The 24,391-nt window shown below is 39.2% G+C and overlaps 1 protein-coding gene across 1 annotated transcript; it reads right to left on the bottom strand.

Annotated features, from left to right (window-relative positions):
- Positions 1 to 321: 321 nt before the first annotated feature.
- Positions 322 to 15,880, bottom strand: samhd1 (SAM domain and HD domain 1). The gene is made up of 16 exons (XM_051104998.1): positions 15,628 to 15,880; positions 14,397 to 14,463; positions 14,204 to 14,276; positions 13,943 to 14,103; positions 13,606 to 13,721; positions 13,051 to 13,121; positions 9,766 to 9,921; positions 9,324 to 9,424; positions 9,140 to 9,248; positions 7,721 to 7,812; positions 7,517 to 7,632; positions 5,268 to 5,407; positions 4,921 to 5,010; positions 4,174 to 4,278; positions 1,474 to 1,611; positions 322 to 686 (listed from the first exon to the last, which is right to left on the bottom strand). Exons 1-16 carry the CDS (start codon positions 15,767 to 15,769, stop codon positions 492 to 494), a joined length of 1,872 nt encoding a protein of 623 aa, XP_050960955.1. The 5' UTR covers positions 15,770 to 15,880; the 3' UTR covers positions 322 to 491.
- Positions 15,881 to 24,391: the final 8,511 nt, after the last annotated feature.

Consider the following 24,391-nt stretch of genomic DNA (forward strand, 5'->3'; position numbering starts at 1 on the left):
TAAAATATATAGCCTGCTCAAAATAGATATATAAAAGGTCATCACAGTTGAGAAAAGACCCATTGTAACAAAAATCGAGTAGATCCATGAGTTTTTACACACGACAGGTGAGTGGAGGGCCACTTAACAAAAGAAAGAAGTAACAGCAAGTCCCTGATAAAATGTTTTAAATAAATAAAAGGATGAACAAAAGAACGCCAAAACGCATACTTTTTTTGCCCTCTGCACTGAAACATAATGTTGGAGAGAGACATTCATTCTGAATTGATGCATAATAAAGCGTTTCTGTGTCAGAGGTGCGAGTAGCATTAAAACCCTGGCAAACGTGATATTAAAGCTGAAAATAAAAGCAAACGGGCAAACACAGTTTAAATAAAGAGCAAAAACAATGAGCTTCTGGTGATCTCTCCAGATATTCTCAATGAGAGAAGCACAGGGCTGAGCAAAGCTTTACAACGGATCGAGATCCCTGAGAGCCGACAGCTGGTAATTCAGAGTCTGCTTCCTCCCTGAGCTTGAAAAAGGTTGACTTTCACTTGACGTCCAGCCTTTCTAGGCGTTTCGTCTCTCGTTCCGGGACGAGCGCCTTCACCGTTGTCATCCGGCTCACTGTCCTCGTCGTCTCGCTCCAGCGTGTGCCAGTCACGTTTGAGTGGAGTGAGCTCTGGAGCAATTACATCTCCGTCCTGAAACACATTCACATACGCACCGGTGTTACTGCACAACGAATGAGGGGCGGGGAACACGCGAGGTGTGCGCTTCACCGCATGGACGAAGAAAACAGTGAGCACGTTCACATGCACCAATACAATGATGCACCAGAACTAACCAGCGGACTGAAATCAGCCATTTTACTGATTTACATGCAGACGGACAGCCCTTGTAAAGTCACATTCACAAGAATGAAAAGGATCAGGTTATTATTTCCCATTACTGCACAGCAAAACGGTTAATGCGATTACACGACCGCAGATAGTCAGCTTATTTTGAGTCATACAGTTTTTAAACGACGTGACGATGAATAAATGACATTGATTCAACTTTCGATTGACCACAAAACAAAACAAAACAATAAAAAATGTATTTTTTAACAAGACATGTTTATGGTTCACAAACTTTTAGCAAGTTAATTTCTCAGAAGTTCTCCAGCTCTTTGTGAATAATGATTCATGATTTCCAAACTTAACCTCACAGAAATGGCAGCATCCAGCCAATGTTATTCACTTCTATGAAATCACACCTGTAATATCGCCTGATGCTTTTAGGTTTTGCATCACAATCAGCACGTGTGATTTTGGTCATTCTCAATTAATTATTACACTATATACATTTAAAAAATAAAATAAAATAAAACAAACACTGTCTGTGAATACTGAAATATACTGAACAAATTCAATTGCTGAAAGTAGCAAGTATATTTGAAGATAACAGTGAAACCTGAGTGATTACACAATTGGAAATGCAGAGTCTTGCCTGGGGTTTGGTGAAGTTCCTGTCCATGCACCACTGGACAAAGTACTTCTTAGCAGCTTCTAGGCTCTTGTCGTCTGTCTTCTTACAGTAAACCCTGATCAGCTGCTCGGCGAAGCGCTCCGGCAGGAGTTTGGACACCTGTTGTACGACACGGACATCAGGAACACAGGCCTTCATTTTGTCTGGCTTATAAAATTAGTCCAGGCAACGTCTTTCCTCAAAACAACACGCATTTCCCACAAACGATATACTGAGGATATCTTCTTCTTTTGGACTAGAAGCAATACAATATAACATACACGCTCTCTCATGTAACATGGAAATGAAACCAACTTTCTAGACATTTCTTTGTGTGGGTCACTGACAGAAATGTTCACATTAGGCACATGACCGTATCAGATATTCATGCTGCAGTATTTGCTAAAGGTTTTATCACAGTATATGCAGTAAGTAAAAAAAAAAAAAAGTAATTATAACTTATAATTATACTTTTTTGTAAATCATAAAATGAACTCTATACATTGTCAGTCTACGTCAGTGGTTCCCAACCCGCAGCCCGTCACGAATCCAAATGCGGCACATTACAATTACACATTACAAAATAACTTACCGTTTTACGATTCATTTGTGTTTTTAAATTAATTTAAAAATGTACTAAAAAAATATAAACTCTAATGTTTCTATATGAAATAATAATTTGTTTTTCATATATTATTTTCAGACATTAACAATTACAAGTGCACGCTTTGGCAGAATTCAGTTCATATAGTCATCATCATCAGCCATTAGTTCAGTAAAATTACACATCAGAATGAACAAAATTGTTAAGGGAGAAAAACGAAACGTAATGCGGAAAATGCCAACAAAGGAATATGTACATACAAACAAGGAAAGTCCCAGTATCATCAGTGAAGGTAGGAGAGTGCTGACTTTCGCCATCATTCGTGAACGCACATTTTCTGCAATGTTGCGCATCAAGTCACGCTTCCATGCGTGTCTTACAGACAGACAGCATTTCAGAATCGCAACTTCATTGTGCTGTTACTCCTTTCGAGGCGAATTTCATAAAAACGGTATTAATAGTGAGCAGAATTATTTATTTACAGTGGTGTAGTGCAGCCTACTCAATTCTTTATCAGTCAGCTCTGTGTATACCCAATTCTAAAACCCTGTGATGTGCATCATTCAGTAGTGTCCTGCATTAGTGAAAGTCATGACAGTCCACCACATGAATAGCATGTGAATAAATGCAAATATTCCCTAAAACACCCAGTCATGACGGTGGCGTCAGCTTCCTTTGAAAACGTTTGATGATTGCGTCTCATGCGCCCGCGTCATCCGCTCCCACACACCCCAAATACTGTCTGTTCACACGCGAGAGCGTGTCAGGGGAGGCGCGCAGACTGGTATAATAATTACTGTTAATTACTAATTTGAGTCAGTACATTAAAACCCAAACAATACCTTAAAAATGAAAAGCAGCAGGTTTTTTTACAATCAGAAATTTCTTAAACCAGTGAATAATTTATTCCAGGGGTATCGTTTACATATCATAATATTTATAATATTATAAATCTGGTTGGTTTGTATTGGTGATGTAATATGTAAATGATATGCGGCCCGTGAGACTTGCACTTGGACCATAGTGCGGCCCAGTGGACAAAAGGTTGAGAACCACTGCTCTATGTTACAGGCATGAGAATGGGTCAGGGGTGAAAAAGGTGAGAAGGGTGCTCGAGGGGTGATGTGGCCTCTGATGAGGCCGGGAGGTGGGGGGACTCCCACAGAATAAATATTACGGCCTCATTAGGGGACATGCTGTAACTTAACTTATTTATTCTTCCATCATGATTGACAGCCAAGTTTTTTGTTTGTTTTTTTGGGCAAAGAAATCAACCTAGTAAGTGTTTTCTACCATTATCGAAAAACATACCATCAACCACAAATGCTATTTGCTATTGCAGACAGAGCATGCCAGAAAAAAACTTGTTTGATAAAAGTTTCCCTTTGCCAATTTTACAGTAGCCAAATAAGTTGAATGGAATAATAAGCCAAGCACAGGTTCTGAAAAAATACTGTACTGACATTTGTCTAAAGACACATGAAATAGAGCTGCATCGTTCTGCCCGAACACACTCATACTGCAAAAATAATGTTTGTATTAGTGTTAACGATACTTTAGCATTAAATGTAACTTACTCTCTTAAGGGCACGTTCACATGAAGCGTCTAAAAACGCGTGGAAAACGCGAGGCGCGTCGCTTCCTCCAATTTCAGAGCGCGTGGGCGCTCGTGCTTCTGTAGCGTCTGCTGTTACTAGGCAACCATGAAGGCGCTGTCAGTTACAAAAACATTTCTGCTTTGGATTTTAAACTGCGCGGCTCCATTGAAAATAAATAGCTTGCGCGCGCAAAACGCGCCGCATGTGAACGGCGACTAAGCTAGGGCATGCTGTAGTCCAGGAAAACAAAAACAAAAAAAACAGCAAAAAAGTTTGAAAATGAAATCATGTTTCAATTAGTTTGAAAATCGGATGAACAGCACTGCCAATACAAAAATCTGAATGACCATTATAAAGACTGAAACGCTCCTCAACCTCTTTGTCCTGACCCATGTCGCCTGGCTTTGTGTTTTTTCTTTGGAGATGGAGATGAAGTGACAGGGGACACTGCTGCGGTGACGGTGTGTTTCTGGAGCGTACCTGCTTTTTGCGGATCTTTATGGCTTTGGTGGGATCTTTCTTGCAGTAGAAGTGGACATTGTTGATGGGGTTTTTCTCCTTCATTCCATAATCCATGTAAATGACCTAAAGAACAAAAGTATTATTTTAAACAACATTTTTAAGCACACAGTTTTTGTAAGCTCACGTTAACTGAGAAACTAGAGTTGTCGTTCAGATCAGCTAATGACTCGCCCTCGCAGCGCGTGACGCGTGTCTTAATGCTCGAGATACATTTGACAGAGGTATCGCCCCTGTGACTGATGGACAGACGTCACGCGAGTCAGCAAGGTGTAAACAAAGGTGTAATTTACAACAGCTTGGAATGCGGCTCGACCAATCAGAATCAAGGACCGGAACTGTCCGTTTGATAAAGGTCGTCACGTGATGAACGCGGCGATTCCAAATGCTGCCATTCCACAAGTCCATTCATGACCCATTTAACCAAGTACATTTAAAACAAAAATCAGTGTTCAAAAACGTTCCCTTCACAACTTATAGTAATGGTATATAATCTGAGCTGTTGGGTTGAATTTCATGGGAAGTGTCGGTTTTAATGTCATCTGACTTTGTGTGGTTATGTAACATCTGTAAACAGGAGAAGGTCAGACTATTACAGCATGTGTGTGGTGTGATGGGAGCTGGGTTCGACTGACAGCTTGTAGTAGTAGGCAAACCATCTGAGGAATCAGCCACTGTTTAAAAAAGAAAAAAAAAACAACAACGTACACTAACTACAAAGTCCTCAGCTATCAGGTTGGCGTCTGTGCCGCTGGGTTTTGAACGGGCTACTTCCTTCGCCCAGTCTAGAAGTTTCTCCTGCAAGAGATCACAGAAGTGATTGTGGTTATTTAATCAGCAGCAACTCAGTCACTTCGCACATACGGCTCACACACTTTGATCTTTCTTTATCAACTGGATCTACAATCTTTCCTCTCTCATTATTTTTATTGAAAAATGAAAGTCACACCACCGCATCAAAAATACACACATTGTGTAATCAAATATGAGTAAATCCTGCCCCTTTACATTTTACATGAACAAAATTAAAAGTCAGAATCTCTTAAGCCGCTCACCTGCGAGGCGTCCACATGCGTCTCCGGCGTGGTCTGACCCACACACTTATACAGCCGCCTGCAGACGATGTTGTTGAGGATGGCTCGCGCCTCAGACAGCTCTGGCTCAGACGAGTACAGAATCTGCTCAAATATGTGATCTAAAACAGGATACGTTCATATTAAAAAAAATAAATAAATAAATAAAAATCCCTTATCAAATAACCCTCATTTCAGCATTTACATCTTTCAGCACTAAAGAATGTCATTCTGTAACATTTAGTTCAACATTCTGCTTTCTAATCCTCAAATAGAGCGGGAGACCCGTGATGTTAAACAGAGTTATTAAGCGCAATAAGCAGCGAAAGAGACTTGTTCTTGAACGGTCAAATACAGGCAAAATGATGTCAAAATGCCCATCATGTGGAGTACTGACATAAACGCAGTCGATATGTCTTCAGCGAACGTAAACAGTTCGTAACCATCAATATACTGTGTCTTATAAATATGATTTTTGTCATGTCACCCACCCCTGCCACCACCGACTGAGTGTTAAAAAATAAATAAATAAATAAAACAGGTGTTCAGTCAATTTGCGATTAATTCGATGAATTAACTGGCACATCATGTAATTACTTCAATTAAAAATGTTTAATTTGTCGACAGCCCCCAAACTAAAATGCAGCAGGATTTCTGTGAGGGTTACGGAAAACGAACGAGAGCAAGCGATCACAGAAATATCACTGGACCGGTACGAGTGGCCCGCAGGATCGGGAAGGCGATGGGGGTCGACCGTTTATCGGCGCCGATAGTAGGCATTTTTATGATAACCGGTATCGGTCATTTTCAAAACAGATTCTCAGATCATATGATTTTATTTTAAAACGGCTCTGATGCAGCCTGTCGGATCTCACCACTCTGTGGCCGAAAGCAATCTCCGCCCACCGCCCATCAGATTGTTGGGAATCACGAGTCCGACCAATCAACGCGGAAGGCTGAAGGCACTGAGTTTTGCACTCCCTCACACCAAAGCGCTTGCTAACTGGAGCTGCTTCAGTGATCACTCACGCATCAGTTGTCGCTCAAAGTTAAGGCAGCAGCAGAAATTGCTGAAGTTGCAATCAATCACAATACACTAAAGATACACTGAAGTTGCAAAACACCTCAATATTACCTATGATTTCTGCAATACGGAAAACACGTCATACGTGGAATTTCCTGTATAACGCGGAATGTCACGGAATTTGAAAGTTTGGATGAATCAATCAATAGTGGGACAATACACTTGAATCGAGTCCCAGTGTGGACTAATATCTGTAAATATTAAGCCACAAATATACTATTTAAGTATGGATCCTGCATGTTCTGCGTGTCCGTGTATGTGAATGGCAAGGACGCACATATTTATGTACTGCGCAGACTGACGCTTGCCGGGATTTCAGCGTCTGTCGTCTCACTAAATGAGGACATAAATACATGAACAACATCTCTAAAACTATCGTCATATCATGTTTAATAGGCTATAGAAACTTAAAAGGTCCTCATGGCAACCCATCAAAATATAAGATCCGTCTAAAAGAAACTGTCAGAAATATATTACTGTGGTGCAGTAGATTAGAATATACGTAATAGGCTACTACTAGTACACATATTACAATTGTGTTTAAAAGAATAATTACACTGCGCTAGTTCAAACCCCTATGTTTAACTCTTATTTGATTCAAAAATAAATGAGACTGTACTGTAAATTAAAACTAACTGAACTTTTTTAGTGTCACATGGGCCAAGATTAGGATGATATAAACTGAGACATTTCAATAGGCTGCTTAACTAAGTGTGCCTATATTAGTCTATTAGTGTTATAGTTTCATGGAAATAGTTCTACAATGGAGCTATGAAGACAATTCAATTATTTACACATTCTCAGAAAATAATTAATGAGGAATTCCGAGAGGTTATGCTATTACACATACATTTCCACAAGATGTTTAGCTGTTGTCCACCATTCGTAGGCTTCATCATGAAGCATACAGTGGCCCCACTCTTAATTCTCTCTATATATATTACTCTCATTGTACATGAATGAACAAAGGAAGACAAAAGTAAGAAGTGCAGTGTGGGAGTACTACACTCGACCAACACCAGGGAAGGCAGTTTTTGTCAGAGCCCTTGTTCAAAATATCGGCTAATACGTGTACTTGATCTGTAATAATCGGTATCTGCGTCGGCCCTGAAAACACATATCGGCCGACCCCTAGAAGGTGACGCACCTGTGAGTTTGGTGTAGGCCTCCATGTCTTCTATAGCTGAAGAGATGGTGAAGATCTTCCCCGAGGAGCCCTGGATCCGAATATGAGGATCAGCTTTTACAAAAGCCTCCGCTATCCTGACACAAAACAACCACGACAGAACACTTCAGTCAAACCGAAAACTACGAAAATAACTGTGTGCTGTTAAATGATGCTAATACACACATGGTCTCGATGATGTTGGCCACTTTGTGTTGATACGCCCGCCGATGGAGGCAGTTACGAGTGTGAAACATGTCATAGAGATTGCCAACTTCCTGTGAACAATAAAACAATTCAGCATGCAAAATCAGAAAGGCCTTTTTATTTCTTTGAAATTCTGACTGATACAGAATCACACCTCTTCAAGATTTATTACGTATAAGAGAATTCAATCGGTCAATCAAACTAAACTGAACAGAAGACTCCAGGGGGCTTTAAAAAGGTCCTCTGCTTTTTCTAATAAACTGGATATTTCAAAATCACAATGACGGTAAGAAATAAATGAACTACTCAGGTTACAAAAACAATGACTTTGGGAGATTTGGCAATGACGAACGTTAGCATCAGCGTATCATAGTTGTCCTAACTCAGCGGAGATCATATGCTGTACATATTCTGTATTGTGTTGGATCTTTCTTTCTGTGGTCTGTCTGAGCACATCACGATCAGCCGCGCTGGTGTGTCTCTCAAGAAATCATCATCTAAGGTTTCACGTCTCTCGATCCAAATCCTCAGCAACAGTGTCACTATTCAGTTTAATTCAGTTCAAGTTCTGTTCTCATAGGGTAGCGTCAGTGCTGTTGATATAATAAAAGAGTAAGAAGAGATGACTGAGGACGATGGGGAATGATTTACAGATCCTGAGCACCACTGACAAGCATCTAATCTTGTAAAATGTGTGGTAAGACCTGCCGCTGTACTATACGCAGAGCACATGCGATGGCAAGTCTCCGAAGCGAAAGTACAAAGTGATTGTGCATTCAAAAGTAGTTTCAGTGCCACACATATTAATAGCGGCTCCCCGATTAAATATATATTTCCCCCGTGCGTTTCCTTCCTGCTGTGTGAGCTACTGAAATGAGCCGCACTGTGAAACAGCCAATCGGAGCAGAGCTCATGGTTATTACTCATGACCCTTCCAAACAAGGTAATAATAGGCCATTTCATTCTAGGGATGTAAATGGACATGTAAACCATTTCTGGAGAATTTTTGCCCTTACCTAAGCCACATACCTTCTATGTAGATATCAGAGAACAATTTGAAATACTGTATCAATGCATTCTATGGCACCTTAGCAGTACTAAAATATTTGTTGTTGGACAATAAATGTGCCAAATTTTTATGTCATACTATCATAATGTTTTATGTTCTGTAAACATACAACATTAAATATATATAGAATTTTTTTTCTTTACATGAAATAATTTGCTGTCACCATACTGTCTTTATGGTTCTTTTCTAAATGACTGCCTGACTCGGCTGAATAAATAAATGCAGCCAAAAAGGATTTTTTAAAAAACAGGCACTGAAATCGGTCAAGCACTGTACGATAAACTAAATCAACAGATGTACACAGTCAGTATAACAACTGCAAAACGTACCTTGTCTCTGGTGCAGATATGTTTCTTTCCTCTCACTTCACACACGCGCGCAAACTTGAGGAAGCGCTGGTAGTCAAAGTTGTTCTGAATGCCGAGGTGGTAGCAGTCCCTGAACACGTTTCAGTTAGTTGAATAAGGGTTAGCGACGCTGAAAACAACATCAGCTTGGTGTAAATCACCTTACCTTGCGAAATAGTCCCACTTATCCACGTCGATGCCGTTCCTTTTGTTCGCTACTATCTCGTACAGGAACGATTTCTCCAACGGCCTGCCCTTATACGGCCACTGTGGGGGGAAGAGTGAGCAATTTGCTTCAGCCGTTACAGTATGGACAAAGACTGTTTTCCAGAACAAGGAAACTCATACAGAAATGACAGAATCGAACCATTGCATAAAGGCTTTGTCACATTATTTCCAACAATAACCGTTAATAAACTGTTTCCATGGAAACAGTGGCTTGGGAAAGTTACTGAAACTGAAATATCAAAGTCTAATTATTTTGACCTTGATATTTTTTTTTGAACGGCAACAACAAAGCTCTACAAAAACACAAACGTCACGTTCATGTCAAACGACGCTTTGCCGTAACGTTTTTGCACGAGGCAGCAGACGACACGCGTACGTACCGAACTGTCCAAGACGGAGTTGTCCAGGGGGCCGGCGATCTGCTCCTTAATAAATATAAGGTCGTCAGGAAGAGTCAACCCGTGGTGAACCATGACCTCCTCCAGACCGTTGACCTTCACCAGGTGGTCAAACATCTGAACCGATGCCACCTCATGCTGCGGAGAGAGAAAACCAGCAGAAATCAGTTTTGGCGTCTGTGAATATTACTGACTGATCAGATCTACAGGTACCTACACAGAGCTGCAGGAATAAATGTGTTTCTATCATCTGTGTGTCAACCGGTACGACCTCCACACGCACACAGTAAAATTCACAGAGTAAAATTAACTCTAGTCAGAGAACATTTGGTCCCTCTCTAAATAGAGTTAAATTAACACTGAAGCAGAGTTAAAGTTAATGAGATAATTAAGTGATCAATTAAAAGGTGATTGAGCATTAGTGATGAACACCTGCTGTTAACAAACAGAATCACTGAAGAAAAGAGAAACACAAGAACTACAACTGATTTCAGACACAGATTAAATCAACTGAAATAAAAGACAGTAAATCTCTCAAAATCGGATTAAACAACTCCACAAACAGCATCACCAGCTTCACTCATTACTAAGCAGACTGGCTTAATTGTAATAATAATAATAATAATAATAATAATAAAATAAAAAAAAATAAAAAAAACATAATGCTACCATAATTGTGGTCAAGGTTTGCTTTAGTTTGTCTCTTGACCCTTTTAATAACTTACAATAATTTTGTTTCACAACAAACATTTGTGTATTGCTGAATCAAATGTTTGAAGCAACAGATTATTTTACACTTTCTGCTTATAGCTCATTTGTGTGAACGTTATGAAGCGATCTTTCGCTTTGGTTTATTGATGATCATATTGCTGAAAAAAGGTCCTGTTAAACAATCACCACCATAAAGCTTCAATTTTGAAAAAAAAAGAGGTGCATTTACTCAGGATTTTAGACATGAACACTTATCATATGATCCTCAACAGTGGTGACAATAATTATTCATACTGCAGTGCATGATGGGAGTTTTTACTATGTTGTTACCCAGCATGCATTGCAGCATGAAGAATTTTGTTGATTGTCACCATTGCTGAGATTCATATGCTGGTACTTGATGTCTGTGTGTCTCTGAGTAATAGTGGTGTTTACTTATTCTTTACTATTACATCATAGTTTTTTTTTTTTCTTTTCACTGCTGAAGTTTCACAGGGTTGGTTATGGTTATCTAAATGCATAAATTGAGAAAAAGTTACCCTGGATGTAATTGAATCATCTCACAATAAACATCTCAACATAAAAAGTCAATTAAAATGTGCTTAATGTAAAGCATTGACCACTCTGTTTTACAACATTACACATACAGTTAAACAGAGATCGAACCCAAAAACTGAAGGGTCAAGATCTAAACTAAAGCAAATGCTGATCTCCATGATGGTGGCATCATTTTAACCACTAAAACAACAACTTTTGATCCTCTGTAAATCTCAATAAGACCTTCTGTAGACGTGTGACAAAAATAAAGTCAGTCTGGTTAATAATGAGTGAAGCTGTTTGTGGAGTTGTTTAATCATCATCTGCTGAGATATTGAGGGATTTAATCACTTATTTTATTTCAGTTGATTTAATCTGTGGCTGAAATCAGTTGTAGTTCTTGTGTTTGTCTTTTCTTCATTGATTCTGCTTGTTAAGAGCAGGTGTTCATCACTAATGCTCAATCACCTTTTAATTGATCACTTAATTATCTGATCAACTTTAACTCTGCTTCAGTGTTAATTTAACTCTATTTAGAGAGGGACCAAATGTTCTCTGAATAGAGTTAATTTTACTCTGTGGATTTTACTGTGCACTCTCCAACAAAACCCAGGCATAAGATTATGAAATTAGATTTGTGAAAATAAATTTCACGAAACCAGAGATTTTTTATTTGTTTTCTTGAAACTTAGTTTTACAACATTTAGCACAAATCTAAAGTAAATAAGTAAGTCATTATTTACTCAGCCTCATGTCGTTCCAAACCCTCAAGACCTTCGTTCATCTTCTGAACACAAATTAAGATAAGAGTTCTGATGAAATCTGAGAGCTTTCTGACCAGGGACTCATTTTTATCATTCATAAATCTGCTGCTGTCAACAAAAAGAAGCACTGAGGTCTTCCTGTGGGTTTCCAGCTAAATAAAAGCTGATAAAAACTCCATCAACATTCTTACATGTTAGTATTGTAATTTTACTGTTGTTCTGGTAAAATAAAATTAAAAAAGACAATAATAATGATATTAATAATTATAGCATATAATTCTATAAGTTCTATTAATGCATTATAACATTCACACACAGTGTTCAAATTGGGATCTGTAATATTTTCTAATATTTTAAAAGACGTCTCTTCCGCTCAGCAAGGCTGCATTTATTTGTACAGTAAAAAAAACTCACGTCTGATTCGAGAAGGAGTTTTAAATGTGTCCAAAAAAAATTATTTTACCAACTTCTTAATTTTAAGTGAAATTGCGCTTTGTTGGTATAATGTCTGCTAGAATATGAACAAAAGTTCAGTCTTTAATACTTTTAAGGAGCCGGCGTTCTCACGTAATACACACATGCACTGCGGCTCGTTTACAAGCAGAGAAACGCACACGCGTGTTGTGGTACTCTCGTGAACGCACGCTGAACGCTGAAGAGAAGAAACTGTTGAATAAAGTTGTTATTTTCACTTGCTTTGCAGCCAGAAAGTATTCTCATAGCTTCATAAATTTATCATTGAACCACTGAAGTCACATGGACTATTTGAACTATGTCTTTACTACCTTTCGGGGCTTTGAGCGTGTCAGTTGCGTTGCTGTCTGTGGAGGTGTCAGCGAGCTCTCGGATTTCATCAAAAACATCTTAACTTGTGTTCTGAAGATGAACAAAGATCATGAACATGATCATGAGGGTAAATAATTAATGACAGCATTTTCATTTTTGGGTGAACCATACCTTTAACTGTGCACAAACTAACGAGAGTAGAGAAGTGCAGTCAAGGTAGTCTTTCATCAGTGATGTTTTTTTTTGCTTACACTTTATTTGAAGGTGTCCTTGTTACAGTGTAAATATACATTTAAAAACTGAGTAATATTAATTAACTACATGTACTTACTGTACGGTTAGGGTTAGGATTAGGGTTACTCGTATGTAATTATTCATTATTAATTGGTATTGTAATAGTATGTAGAAGTAACGTGTGTAACAAGGACACCTTAAAATAAAGCGTTAACATTTTTCCCCCCAGACGTACCTTCCATTTCTCACCAGGTCTGACTTTAGGGATGAACATGCCATCAAACATATGAGAAAACGGGCCGTGACCTGAACAAAAGACAAAGGGCTATTTTAAAGAATGAAGATGCAAAGCCATTAAAGCCATTAGCATGTGCTATCAGATCAGCCGTGATGACTCAGGAAATCCGATCTGCCCATCTGAATCCTGAAAAACGTCCAGTCACCCGCCTGCCGATCGTTCCCGGTTTGTGGTCACATTTCGTAAATTGGGCCCAAATTACAAAGAACGAGAGATGATGTGAGAACTTTTTCTGGAAAGAAGGCCCAAAGTCAGTCATCAAATCTCAGAAAGTATCTTGATTATGAAAATGTCCTTTTAAATCAATCATTTCATCATTTGATTGTAACGGATATGAGTCACGTGAGGAGCGGACAGGTCGACACGTGCAGCTTATCTTCACGGTTCCAGAGAATCCCGGCTGAGCAAGATGCTTCTGAACCTGAATGCAATTGGCTGTAAGGATGTGAAACCTACAGAGGAAGTCAAGATCCGCACGTGTGCGTCACTCACCCAAGTCATGGCACAGGCCAGCGATCTGCACACACAGGACATCTTGTTTTGTTATGAGGAGCTCTGGCTGTCTTTCACTGAGAGCCCGCACTAGACATCCGGCCAGATATCCCACCCTGCATCACACAAACACAAAGCCGCACCAACACGTAAGAAAGCAACTTTGTAGAAAACACAAATCCAAACCGCCCCTGCCTGAACGCACGTTACTGAAATACTGCGCAAGATTCACCTGTGCTCGATAACCCCGATAAAAATAGCGATTATATCACGGACATGCAAAAACCTGCTCTTTCACGACACAGTCAAAAGCTGACGGACGCACTTCCACACCTACCCGACAGAGTGCTCGAAGCGGTTGTGCGAAGCCCCGGGGAAGACCAGGTAAGTCGCTCCCAGCTGCTTGATGTGGCGAAGCCTCTGAAACTGAGGCGTGTCAATGAACTGCACCAGCAGAGGGTGCAGCTCGATGTGGCCGTGGATGGGGTCGTTGAACACCTGCGACACAAACACGTGAGCTCTGGAAAGGTCTGGCGCGAGCGCGAGAGAGGCCGGCGTTTCGAAAAGTCAGCAAGCGCTGTGCGAGGCTTTCGCGTACCTTCATGGGCTCGTTCGAGATCTGCCAGAGTTTCTGAAGGCAGTGGAGGATTTCCAGACGTGATCCCAGAGGACTGAATCAAGGAACACAGAATTAATGCATTTAAAGCTCAACTGCACGCCATGTACAAAACAGGTTTGACTGTGGCAGAACCCTACGTTTCTGATCACTGCGGTAATGGAGTAACACTTACGACACACCCATCTTCTCCAAATGCGCTTCGGTGAGGTACAGTAGCCCTGGCCCGGTCATGCCATGCTCTGAGAAACAGAAAAAAACGGAATCAAATGCACGTACACAGAACAGCACTTTTGTCAGGGGACATGCAGCTGCTGTAATCGTTGGGTTTTCCGTCGTGAAAACTTAAGAGAGAAAAACCCCCCACAAAACTCAAATCATCATGCGATGCAATAAAACAGCTTCTCTTCCCTGCAAACAACACAGTGAAGAATGAATGAATGTTTAACTTAAAGACAAAAACAAAACAAAAGATAAGCAGGTATCTGTACAGAGAATGAGCAGTAACCGAGGCAACGGATAATGTATTCCGCTGATACGGCGGGGCACCTTCCCAAAATGCAACAGAGCGGAAACATTGTGACATAACTCCTCATTCTCTTTTACAAAAACAACTTTTCAAACCAACATCACAACTAAATTTACTGAGCGGTATCTGTGTCCGATTTTAAAGGTTACTTCCTTCACTTTGTCTGTCAATAAATATTTGTTTGGTAAAGTCCAGAGATGGCCTCCCATCAGTGCACTGCAATAAGTGTGACAGATGTCTTTTTGAAGTAAAGAAGGAACAGTTTATTCATATTATCTATATCTCCCGCAAACACACATTTTTCTAACTGCAGTATCAAGTAAATCAAAAGCGGAAGGGGCACAATACTAATTTGGTTATCCGACCTGAATAATGTCAAAACCCCTGCGAGAAAGAACTTCATGACAGTAGAAAACAAGTGAGCAACAAGTCTCCTGTTTTAATAATTGATTAGCACCTATTACGCCTGCCAAAACTAACAAAAACCATAAATAATCCCGCTCGATAATGAAAGCGTCGGTTTCTGCCGGCGGTCCTCGCCCATTTAACGTGGCGGCTTCAGCAGCGCCGCGGGACTGAGCGATCACGGCTGTTTGGACGCGTGTCGTTACACCGACCAAACTTACCTCTCTTGAGCCACACAGTGTTCAGTCTCTGGAGCACCGCAGTATTTCGCAGACGCGCCGCTTCTCTGTAATTACGGTCCTCTACACACACGGATCGTGTCATACGAGACAACCATTATGAAATTCTAGTGCAATATTTCTTGTGAATATGTTATTAGTGAGTGTCATTTGAATAATATAATCATTGTTAAAGTCAAGTCTAACGTTTCTTGTTGTGAATATGTTATTGGTGTTATTGATCATCGCTGTACCTCTGAATTTCTGCTCCCATTTTCCAAACCCGGCTCTACGCAGATAGACAACGGTTTCCTCGACGTCCCAGCGCCTGAAGTCAGAGACGTGATTCTCACAGTCTTCGTCTCGTCTTGGGCGTTTCGTTCCTCTCTCCATCATGAAACACTTGTAAATGATCACACTCTGCACACTGTCCCTCGGTTCGCCACCGGCGCCTATTAAGATAGATCGGCATTTCCTCTGAGTTCGCGCGTTCGCGCCGCCTGTCGGGGAGGAGCGTGCGCGGGCCGTGACGCAGTGCCGCAAAGAGGGCGGAGTCAGGCACGTTTTTTACATTTCCGTCTAAATGATATGAACTGATAATCTGCTAAAACAGTAAATCTGTGCACGAATTTTGTTATAGGTTGTTTGCAGTCACGTGATTCTGAGGACGCGCGAAATGCAGCTGGAGGGCAGGAAGTGATTTTTCTCTATAGGAGTCAATAGCAGAATCTCAAAATGACTGTGTTTTCAGTTGTTTATGGAAATCGGTCAAATCGAGAAGTTTTATTTCATATCGTGTATGAACATCTGCTGTTGCGTAAGGTGGAAAAGGCAAGAAATTGACTGAAAAAAATTGGGAAAAGTGGCTTGTAAAGCTGCGTCTGCGGTCAAGAGGAGAGTCAGATAATGCTTGTGTGTGCGAATGGTTAAGAAAAGATGAATAATATTAAGATATGAAGAAATATATAAATAGACACAGGGTGAGACAGTGAGAATTCACTCAATGCTAAATGCCACACGTACATACAATGCAAATAGGATATTATATCTGCAGTTGATGACAGTTGAACCTCGTGAGATTGCGATAAATTGAAGTGAGTCACAGCTTTTTAGTGACTATATGAAAGCGCTATTTGCTCGCTTTCTAGGCTATAATCAATTCAGAATTTGAAAACAATATATCTTGCATCCTTCATATAAATGTGGGAATCACTTTCGAAAGAGTTTGTTTGCTATCAGGCTTAACGTTAGTTGCGTAGCTTATTTCCACCGCCTCGATGACAGACAACTGAGGCAGCTATTTCAGTTTAGTTGAAAAATCACTCCTCTTCGTAACATAAGGATCACATCTAACGTGTTGTGATTTTCTGTTTGTACAGTACAGACTTTCGTTTCTCTACGTTTCTCTTGTACTGTAATAACTTTTGGCTGTTGGTCCTGTTAGCAGCACGTAAAGCGAAACTTTTATTCAAATTCCGAACTGATTATAGTAAGCGAACAAATAGCGCTTCCATATAGTCACTAAAAAGCTGTCACTCACTACAATTCATTGCAATCTCACAATGTTCCGTTATAATCAATGACGCTCTCGGAACTACAAATATAAAATCTTACATTGTGTCTACATGTGGCGTTTAGCATTAGGTGAATTCTCACTGTCTCACCCTGTGTATATTTATATATTTCTTTATTAATATCTTAACATATTATTATTAGGGCTGTCAAATGATTAATCATGATTAATCGCATACAAAATAAAAGTTTGAGTTTGCCTAATTTATGTGTGTGTACTGTGTGTCATTATGTATATATAAATACAAACATTCATGTATATATTTAAGAAATATTTACAAGTATATGTATTTATTATAATTTTTATATAATTTATATTATCTGTAAATAAAAATATTTTGTACATAAAAACATATTTCTCTTAAATATACACATTAGTTTGTGTGTATTTATATAAACATAATAATTCCACACAGTACACACACATATTAGACAAACTCAAACTTTTATTTTGTATGCGATTAATCGCGATTAATCGTTTGACAGCCCTAATTATTATATCTATTCTTAACCATTTGCACACACGAGCATTATCCGACTCTCCTCCTGACCACAGACTGAGGTTTACAAGCCACTTTTTCCTGCGCTTTTCAGTCAATTTCTTGCCTTTCCGCCGTTATGAACAGCAAATTTTCATACATGATAAAAGATATTTTGTGGTTTCTCGGTTTGACCAATTTGAGCATCCATAAACAACACAAAACATAGGCATTTTTGAGTTTCTGCTAGTGATTCCCAATGGAGAAATATCACTTCCTGCCCTCCAGCTGCATTTCGCGCCACAGCAATGACGTCATGTGCAAACAACCTATTAGGGCCCGAGCACTGCAGTGCGAGGACCCTACTGGAATTGCTCCGTTTATTGGTCTTCTTCTTCTCCAAAGTAAATTGCATTTTTGAGGCCCTAAACATGCTCGAAAACTCACAAAACTTTGCACATGGCGAAAATTTACATCTGATACGGGTTTCAGAAGTGGGTGTGGCAAAATGGCTCGATAGCTCCACCTATAAAATTTCAACGGTGCGCGCCTCGAGCTACGTTTCACGTACACGTACGAAACTCTTGTCGCAGTGTCCTTATACAACCGGCAAACGTCCTATTGCTTTGGCCAGTTATCACAAACAAGCATTGCTTTACTGGGCACTTCTATACAAACACAATTACAAGTCATTATACATGGAGAATTGAGTTCGGCATAACATATTAATCGGTCTTTGTCAGGTGACGTCACACTCACGAGAATCGAATTGCATTTTGGGTATCGCCGCCATTTGTAAGGTATCAAAGCTGAGGTGTTCTGCAGTTGCAGAATCATCCTTTTGATTTGCTTCAAAATGGTATGTTTTTGTTGTGTTAAAGTCAGCGATGGTAAATTGCAGGATAGAAAAGGTTAAAAACTGACCACGAGGAAAGATATTTTAGGTCTCCCACTTGAAAGACAACATGCAGCGGAAATAACCAAGAAGCGTCGTATGGCCTGCGTAGCAGCGGTGATACGCAAAATCATCATATTTGCGCTCGACATTTTCATAAAGGTAAGTAAGCGATTTTTTAGTTTGTGCTTATTTTCTCTTTTTTTAGTACCTAATGTTATATCCACATGTTGTTTTGGGTTATCAATGCTATTCAGTGGTGTAGTGCAGGTATACGGCGTAATGACAAGTGTGGATAAATGCAAATATTCCCTAAGAGCACCCAGTAAAGACAGTGATGCGGTCAGGAACATGGCGCCGGATTCCTTCGAAATATATTTGATGGTTGCGCCGGCGCGTCCCCCCACCACAGATGCTGCCTGTTCATACGCGAGAGCCTGTCAGCTTATATAATTATTATTGATAACTAATTTGAATCAGTACATTATAACGAAAACAATACCTTAAGAATGAAAAGCAGGTTTTTAAACCGATGAACCGGTTAGTGGTGCCAGGGCAGCACTAAACAGGCAGCGAGGGAGCAGAAACGCGTCACGTACCATGCGATGTCACGCAATCGTTTCATGCATGGGTGTAGAGATTTATTTTATTTCACTACTGAAATTCTTAACTAAATACTTAACTGAATACCCAACTAAAATAAATTGTTAATGTTTTTATTTTTTATGTATTTCTGTATTTCATATAGGTTGGTTGCAGCCAGCTGAGATGATGACACCAGGCTGGAGGAGATGTTCAGCTCCACACTGAAGGCTGGAGGAGATGGCCGACACCACTCGATGCCACAAACTGAATGTAACTTGTGTGTACACAGAAGAAAACGGACTGCTTTTTGTGTCAGACATAAGGGAAATTCTCACTTCATTTTAAATACTTGTGTTAACTTCATGCACCTCAGATTGAATCTGCCTGCACAAACACTGTTTTACACTGTTACAGGCACAAAATTATCCCTCATTAGTTTGTGGAGTCCTTTGGACACAGTATAGCGATGATTGACTGCTGTGAGATTTCCACAGAGAAACCATTCAGTGTAAAAGTGTGTGCCAGAATGTGTTCTACCTACAAACTATTAATTATGTGTCAGATCATCTAGCACTTTTAAGAATCCATGTAGGGTCATCAGAAATGTTTGGCAGAAGCATCAAATCATCATCATCATCACATTATTATTAATATTATTAATTTTATTATTTATTTTCATTTTATTATTATTCAACTTTCTTTGTAGTACTTGCACTGTGTCCACTTAGCAGTATGTTGATGTTCATCATGCTTGTCACATCTTCTGTTATGCATTTTGAAGCTGATTTTTAACACAGTGTTGTATTTATAATAAAGTATGTATAATGACATTTTCATAAATGTGTTTTTGATTGACTCCTCATCAGTACTTGTTATCAGCCAAAAGAAGTATGGAAAATGTTGAACAAACAGGGTAAAGTTTAATGGTATTAATGGTGTAAGGGAATGTGCAAATCAATGGTAGACAAAAACAGAACATATAAGTGTATTTGTAAGTAAATAATATACGTTTTTATACCGTAAACAAGAGCACGTCATATTTCCAACTAGGTTTAACACCGGCAGCACTCAACTTTTTGCAGTCAGGTAACGTTAATATGGATCAGCGTTAATTGTTAATGACAAATTATGTAAGTTAGGGTTCCTAAAACTTCTGCTGAGATGATCTCGGTCCCATATCTACTTGGTTTGCTTCTGTTTCTCCAGTATGATGATTTAAACGGGCTTTACTGTACGGCTCTGTATACCTTCAGTTCACGGCTCAGTGCGACGATGCCTTCAAAATGGCGCCTCAGTGCCGTCACAGATAATAAACGCACGTGACTGACAAAGACCGATTGTTGAAGAACGGGCAATGGTACACTTATTCTAATGTTATTACAAAATATGGCTTTTTTTTGTAAATGAAAAAGAATTTAACAAAGTAATTAAGGCTTTTCCCAATGGCATAATAACTTAAAAAAAAAAACATCTCAGATACAAACACTAATAATACAACCCTAGAAAATCCCCAACTTTTTGTAAATGGTCTTTCTTTATTTGATGAAAGTAAAAGAATACTGTACAAAATTGTTCACAGATGTTACCCTGTAAATGTAGCCGTCAGCAGATATATTAATAGTTTGTGATAAATGTACTTTTTGTAATATATATGTAGAAGATACTGAACATTTCTTTTTCTATCACCCTTATGCTATTTTGGACTGACTTTAAAATAGACATAACAAAGAAATTAAGCAAACCCCTTAATTTAGATTTTCATGGTATTTTACTTTGTTTTCAAAACCCCTCTTTTTCTGATAAACAGGTTTATATTATAAATCTTGTAATTATCTTTGCAAAGTTTTATATTCACAAGTCAAAAGTAAGTCAGAAGAAACTATTATATATTACATTTTGTAACACTTATCTTAAAATTGACCTTGAAACTCTCTCCAATATGAGATCTTAAAGTAAGAAGCTCATAAAAACAAAACAAATGTTAAAGCTTTTCACATTTATGTAACTGCCCTGGAATTTTCTTTGTTTTGTTTTTTTTTGGTATGTTTGTGTTTATTTTGTGTTTTCTCTTTCTGCTGTTGTTTATTTATTGTTTTGCAAATGAATTTGCAATTTGAAATGTGCGATGTTGCCGTGTCTTTTTGTTTGATGATGAAACTGAATTTAAAAAAAAAAAAAAAAAACATGTATGAAACTCGGTACACACCTGTAACACACCAATACCTACAAAAAAAGTCTCCTGGCACAACATCCGAAACCCAACAGGAAGTCCGTTATATTGAATTTCCGGTATGATTTTTGTGCAGTTTTTGCCATTTTCAGGCCCCGTACTTTAACAAACTCCTCCTACAGTTTTAATCCAATCTTCCGATCTTAATCCGATTCTTGACAAATTTCGATGTTTCGCCATGAAAAAGGAAGTGGCTGTAACTCAGGCAAACAATGTCCGATCTGCCTCAAACGTCACACGTTTGATAACAGTCCGGTCCTGAACACATCAGTGCCCATATTCAGTTATAGTCATAGCGCCACATGCTGACAACAGGAAGTGACATGTTTAACACTGTGGTGGACTATTAAAAGCACAGCAAAATATGCCATTTTGTGCTAAACATGCTAGCAGCACTTACTAAGTGCTAATGCATCTTATTAATGCCATGAAAGAGGCATGCAATGTCCAATCTGCCCCAAACTTCACTTGTTTGGTAAGAGTCCTGACCTGAAGACATGTGAAAGGCCAATATTCAGTTATAATCATAGCGCCACCTGCTGACAACAACATACGTCATGCTTTGCACTAACTCATTCATACCATGTTCAATCTGCACCAAACTTCATATGTTTGATAATAGTGCTTACCTGAACACATACACACGGCTAATATTCAGCTATAGGCATAGCGCCACCAGCTGGCACATGTAAATGACTTTGACATATTCCTCCTGTATTTACTATATTAAAGGCATACTGCCCACCGTTCGCTGTTTTTCCTAACGCCACCGGTCGGCGGTGAGCCCGGGTGCGAGGGCCCTTTCATCGCTGCTTGCAGCTTTAATTAAAGAATGAATTTGTTGCCATGCTCTTAGAATTATTTTTCCGTGGAGAAATCAAATACTTTGAGCTTTGCACCGACAAAAAAAAAAAAAAATAAAGCTGTGAAATGATTAACTACGAAAACCAGTGTTTTTTTTCTACGGTCGCCGTGATTTTGCCAAGTGCGACATGTTCCTGGATCAACATCTTTTGTTGATCCTGGATCAACATCACTGTCCAAAAATATAGACTTAACCCATTCCCTACCCCTAAACCTAACCATAACTATAACTTATTCCTAAAATCAGAAGGAAATGATAGCTGATTAACACGGGTGTAGAAGCATCAAACTCTGATCGTAAGCCTAAAACTGATATTTCCTGAAAAGTTATCCCTCAATTCTGATCGGCTGATTGAAATGCTGTTCCAGGATCAACAAGGATGTCGATCCAGGAACACGTTGTACTTGGCGCAGTCACGTTCACCTTTGTTCTACTGTTGTTCCCAATCCTGTGCGAGATTCTCTCTTCTGTTGAACACAAATGTTATGATGAAGAATTTCCCCATACTGTGGAGTCAGTGCAGCATTTCATTTAAAGGTTAATTCCAAAATGAACTACTCCTTTAATAGTCAGCTGTATAAAGTTTGAGTGCTGTTTAAATTATTATTGTAATTCAGTTTTATTATTTAAATGTCTTTTTGGTTTTCGTGTGACGAATTCAAGGCTTTGTCTTATATGTATGATAATGTATACAACGTATTGGACATTAAAAATGGCCGTACTATGTCTTAAATTTGCAAAGACATAAAAGTGAAGGAAATAATATTGTCACGTAATCCATTGGTTGGGTTATGATGAATATCATTTAATAAAAAAAGCCTTTACATTTTTTGGTTAACATAATTGAAACATTTCTTAACATATTTTTAAAGTGTAAAAGGCTTTGCCATCTTTTGTTGCAAAAGCAATGAGTGTCACTAACCAAACTGCACACTTTCACATCAGATTCTGATTGTGCAGCTCATCCTTTATTAACAATGTACTACATTAAAGAGATCAAACGTCATTTTAGTGATTATGGTGCATTCACTGAAACTAATATAGGTCAAATAAATAAAACATTCAAGTCCTTTGTTTGTTCACAGGCAGGGATCACATATGAATTAATCCTGAATTAATCATATGCACATATGAATTAACATCATCCCATTAAATGATTTAAAAGCAAAAAAAACCTCTCTGATACATACATACAAACTGTTTCTAGAGGAGGCGTCGGCAGAAATCACATTCTGGGTGTGCTGTGCTGTGCCGCAGAGGTCAGGGGTCACGGTGATCTGGACGGCCGGATCGGCTCCACGCGGCGCTGACGCGGCCCACAAACACTAAGAAACAGCGTGCGAATAACGTCTCGTTCTGCGGTCGAGGTCGGCGCGTCTGGGAAGAGACTAGGGAGTCTGATAACATATTTTCAATTAAAAATATTTACAGATAACAGGTGGGCATATTATGGGATGTTGAGGAAGACCAGTGTGGATGAAGATCAACCGGAAAGCCTTAAGATAATCTGTTCCTCTGTTGATCCGATCAGCTTTGAAAGCCTCTGTCAGCGTGACCTTACTGAATAAACACTCTGTTCTGCTTAGAGCTGCTGAAGTGTGTTTTGGCTGTAAGAGCACAGCTGCAGACAAATAAGTTAAATTTGATCATTTTAGCACTGACTGGTCTGACCAGAAATGTACAGGTGAACTCCCATTGCAGCACATACGTTGTTCTCATCAAACTGGTATGTCTGGTCCTGGAGGCTGAACACATAGATGTGTTTTTTTGTGGGTTGCAGTCAGAGCGCCATCCACTGGCAGCAAGAAGTGTGGCACACACAACAGACTTTGACTGCCTTCTGGTGATGTGCAAATTACCTTCAACTTCAACCTGCAAGAACTGACAGAAAGTTTCTGAACATAAGCTGACTTTAGTACATTGTGTCAAAGTTCGGATCGAGGTTGTCTGCTCCGCTTCTACGGGCCGGGTTCACGCGCACACGAGAGATTCGACAGGGCTTTAGATCGGAGAAAGGAGTTTGCCCAGAACTGCAGCCGCCGGCACCACGCTGTAAAAAACAAGTTGTTGAGTCAACTTAAAATAATTTGTAACCTGGCTGCCTTACAATTTTAAGTTCAGTCAACTCAGAAAAAGTTTGTTCAACTTGAAATGTTAAATTATAGTGACAACTTAGATATTGGAGTTGAATCAACTTCAGATTTTAAGGCAGCTGGGTTACTTACCCATCTGTTAAGTTTGGCAAACACAAATATCTAAGTTGTTACTTAGTACAACTTAACATTTCAAGTCGACTAAACTTATTTTAGTTGACTGAACTTAAAATTTTAAGGCAGCAGGGCAACAAATTATTTTAAGCTGACTCAACAAATTGTGTTTTTTATTTTTTAGT

Source organism: Labeo rohita, unplaced genomic scaffold, assembly GCF_022985175.1.
Source record: "Labeo rohita strain BAU-BD-2019 unplaced genomic scaffold, IGBB_LRoh.1.0 scaffold_86, whole genome shotgun sequence".
Lineage (NCBI taxonomy): Eukaryota > Metazoa > Chordata > Actinopteri > Cypriniformes > Cyprinidae > Labeo > Labeo rohita.

What these genes read in the sequence shown, in the direction of transcription:
- samhd1 (XM_051104998.1), bottom strand. Translation starts at nt 15,769, where the DNA reads ATGATGGAGAGAGGAACGAAACGCCCAAGACGAGACGAAGACTGTGAG. An exon ending in AAGTGGGACTATTTCGCAAG is followed by an intron (nt 9,249 to 9,323) that starts GTAAGGTGATTT and finishes AAACGTGTTCAG; the next exon opens with GGACTGCTACCACCTCGGCA. An exon ending in GCCAACATCATCGAGACCAT is followed by an intron (nt 7,633 to 7,720) that starts GTGTGTATTAGC and finishes GTTTTGTGTCAG; the next exon opens with GATAGCGGAGGCTTTTGTAA.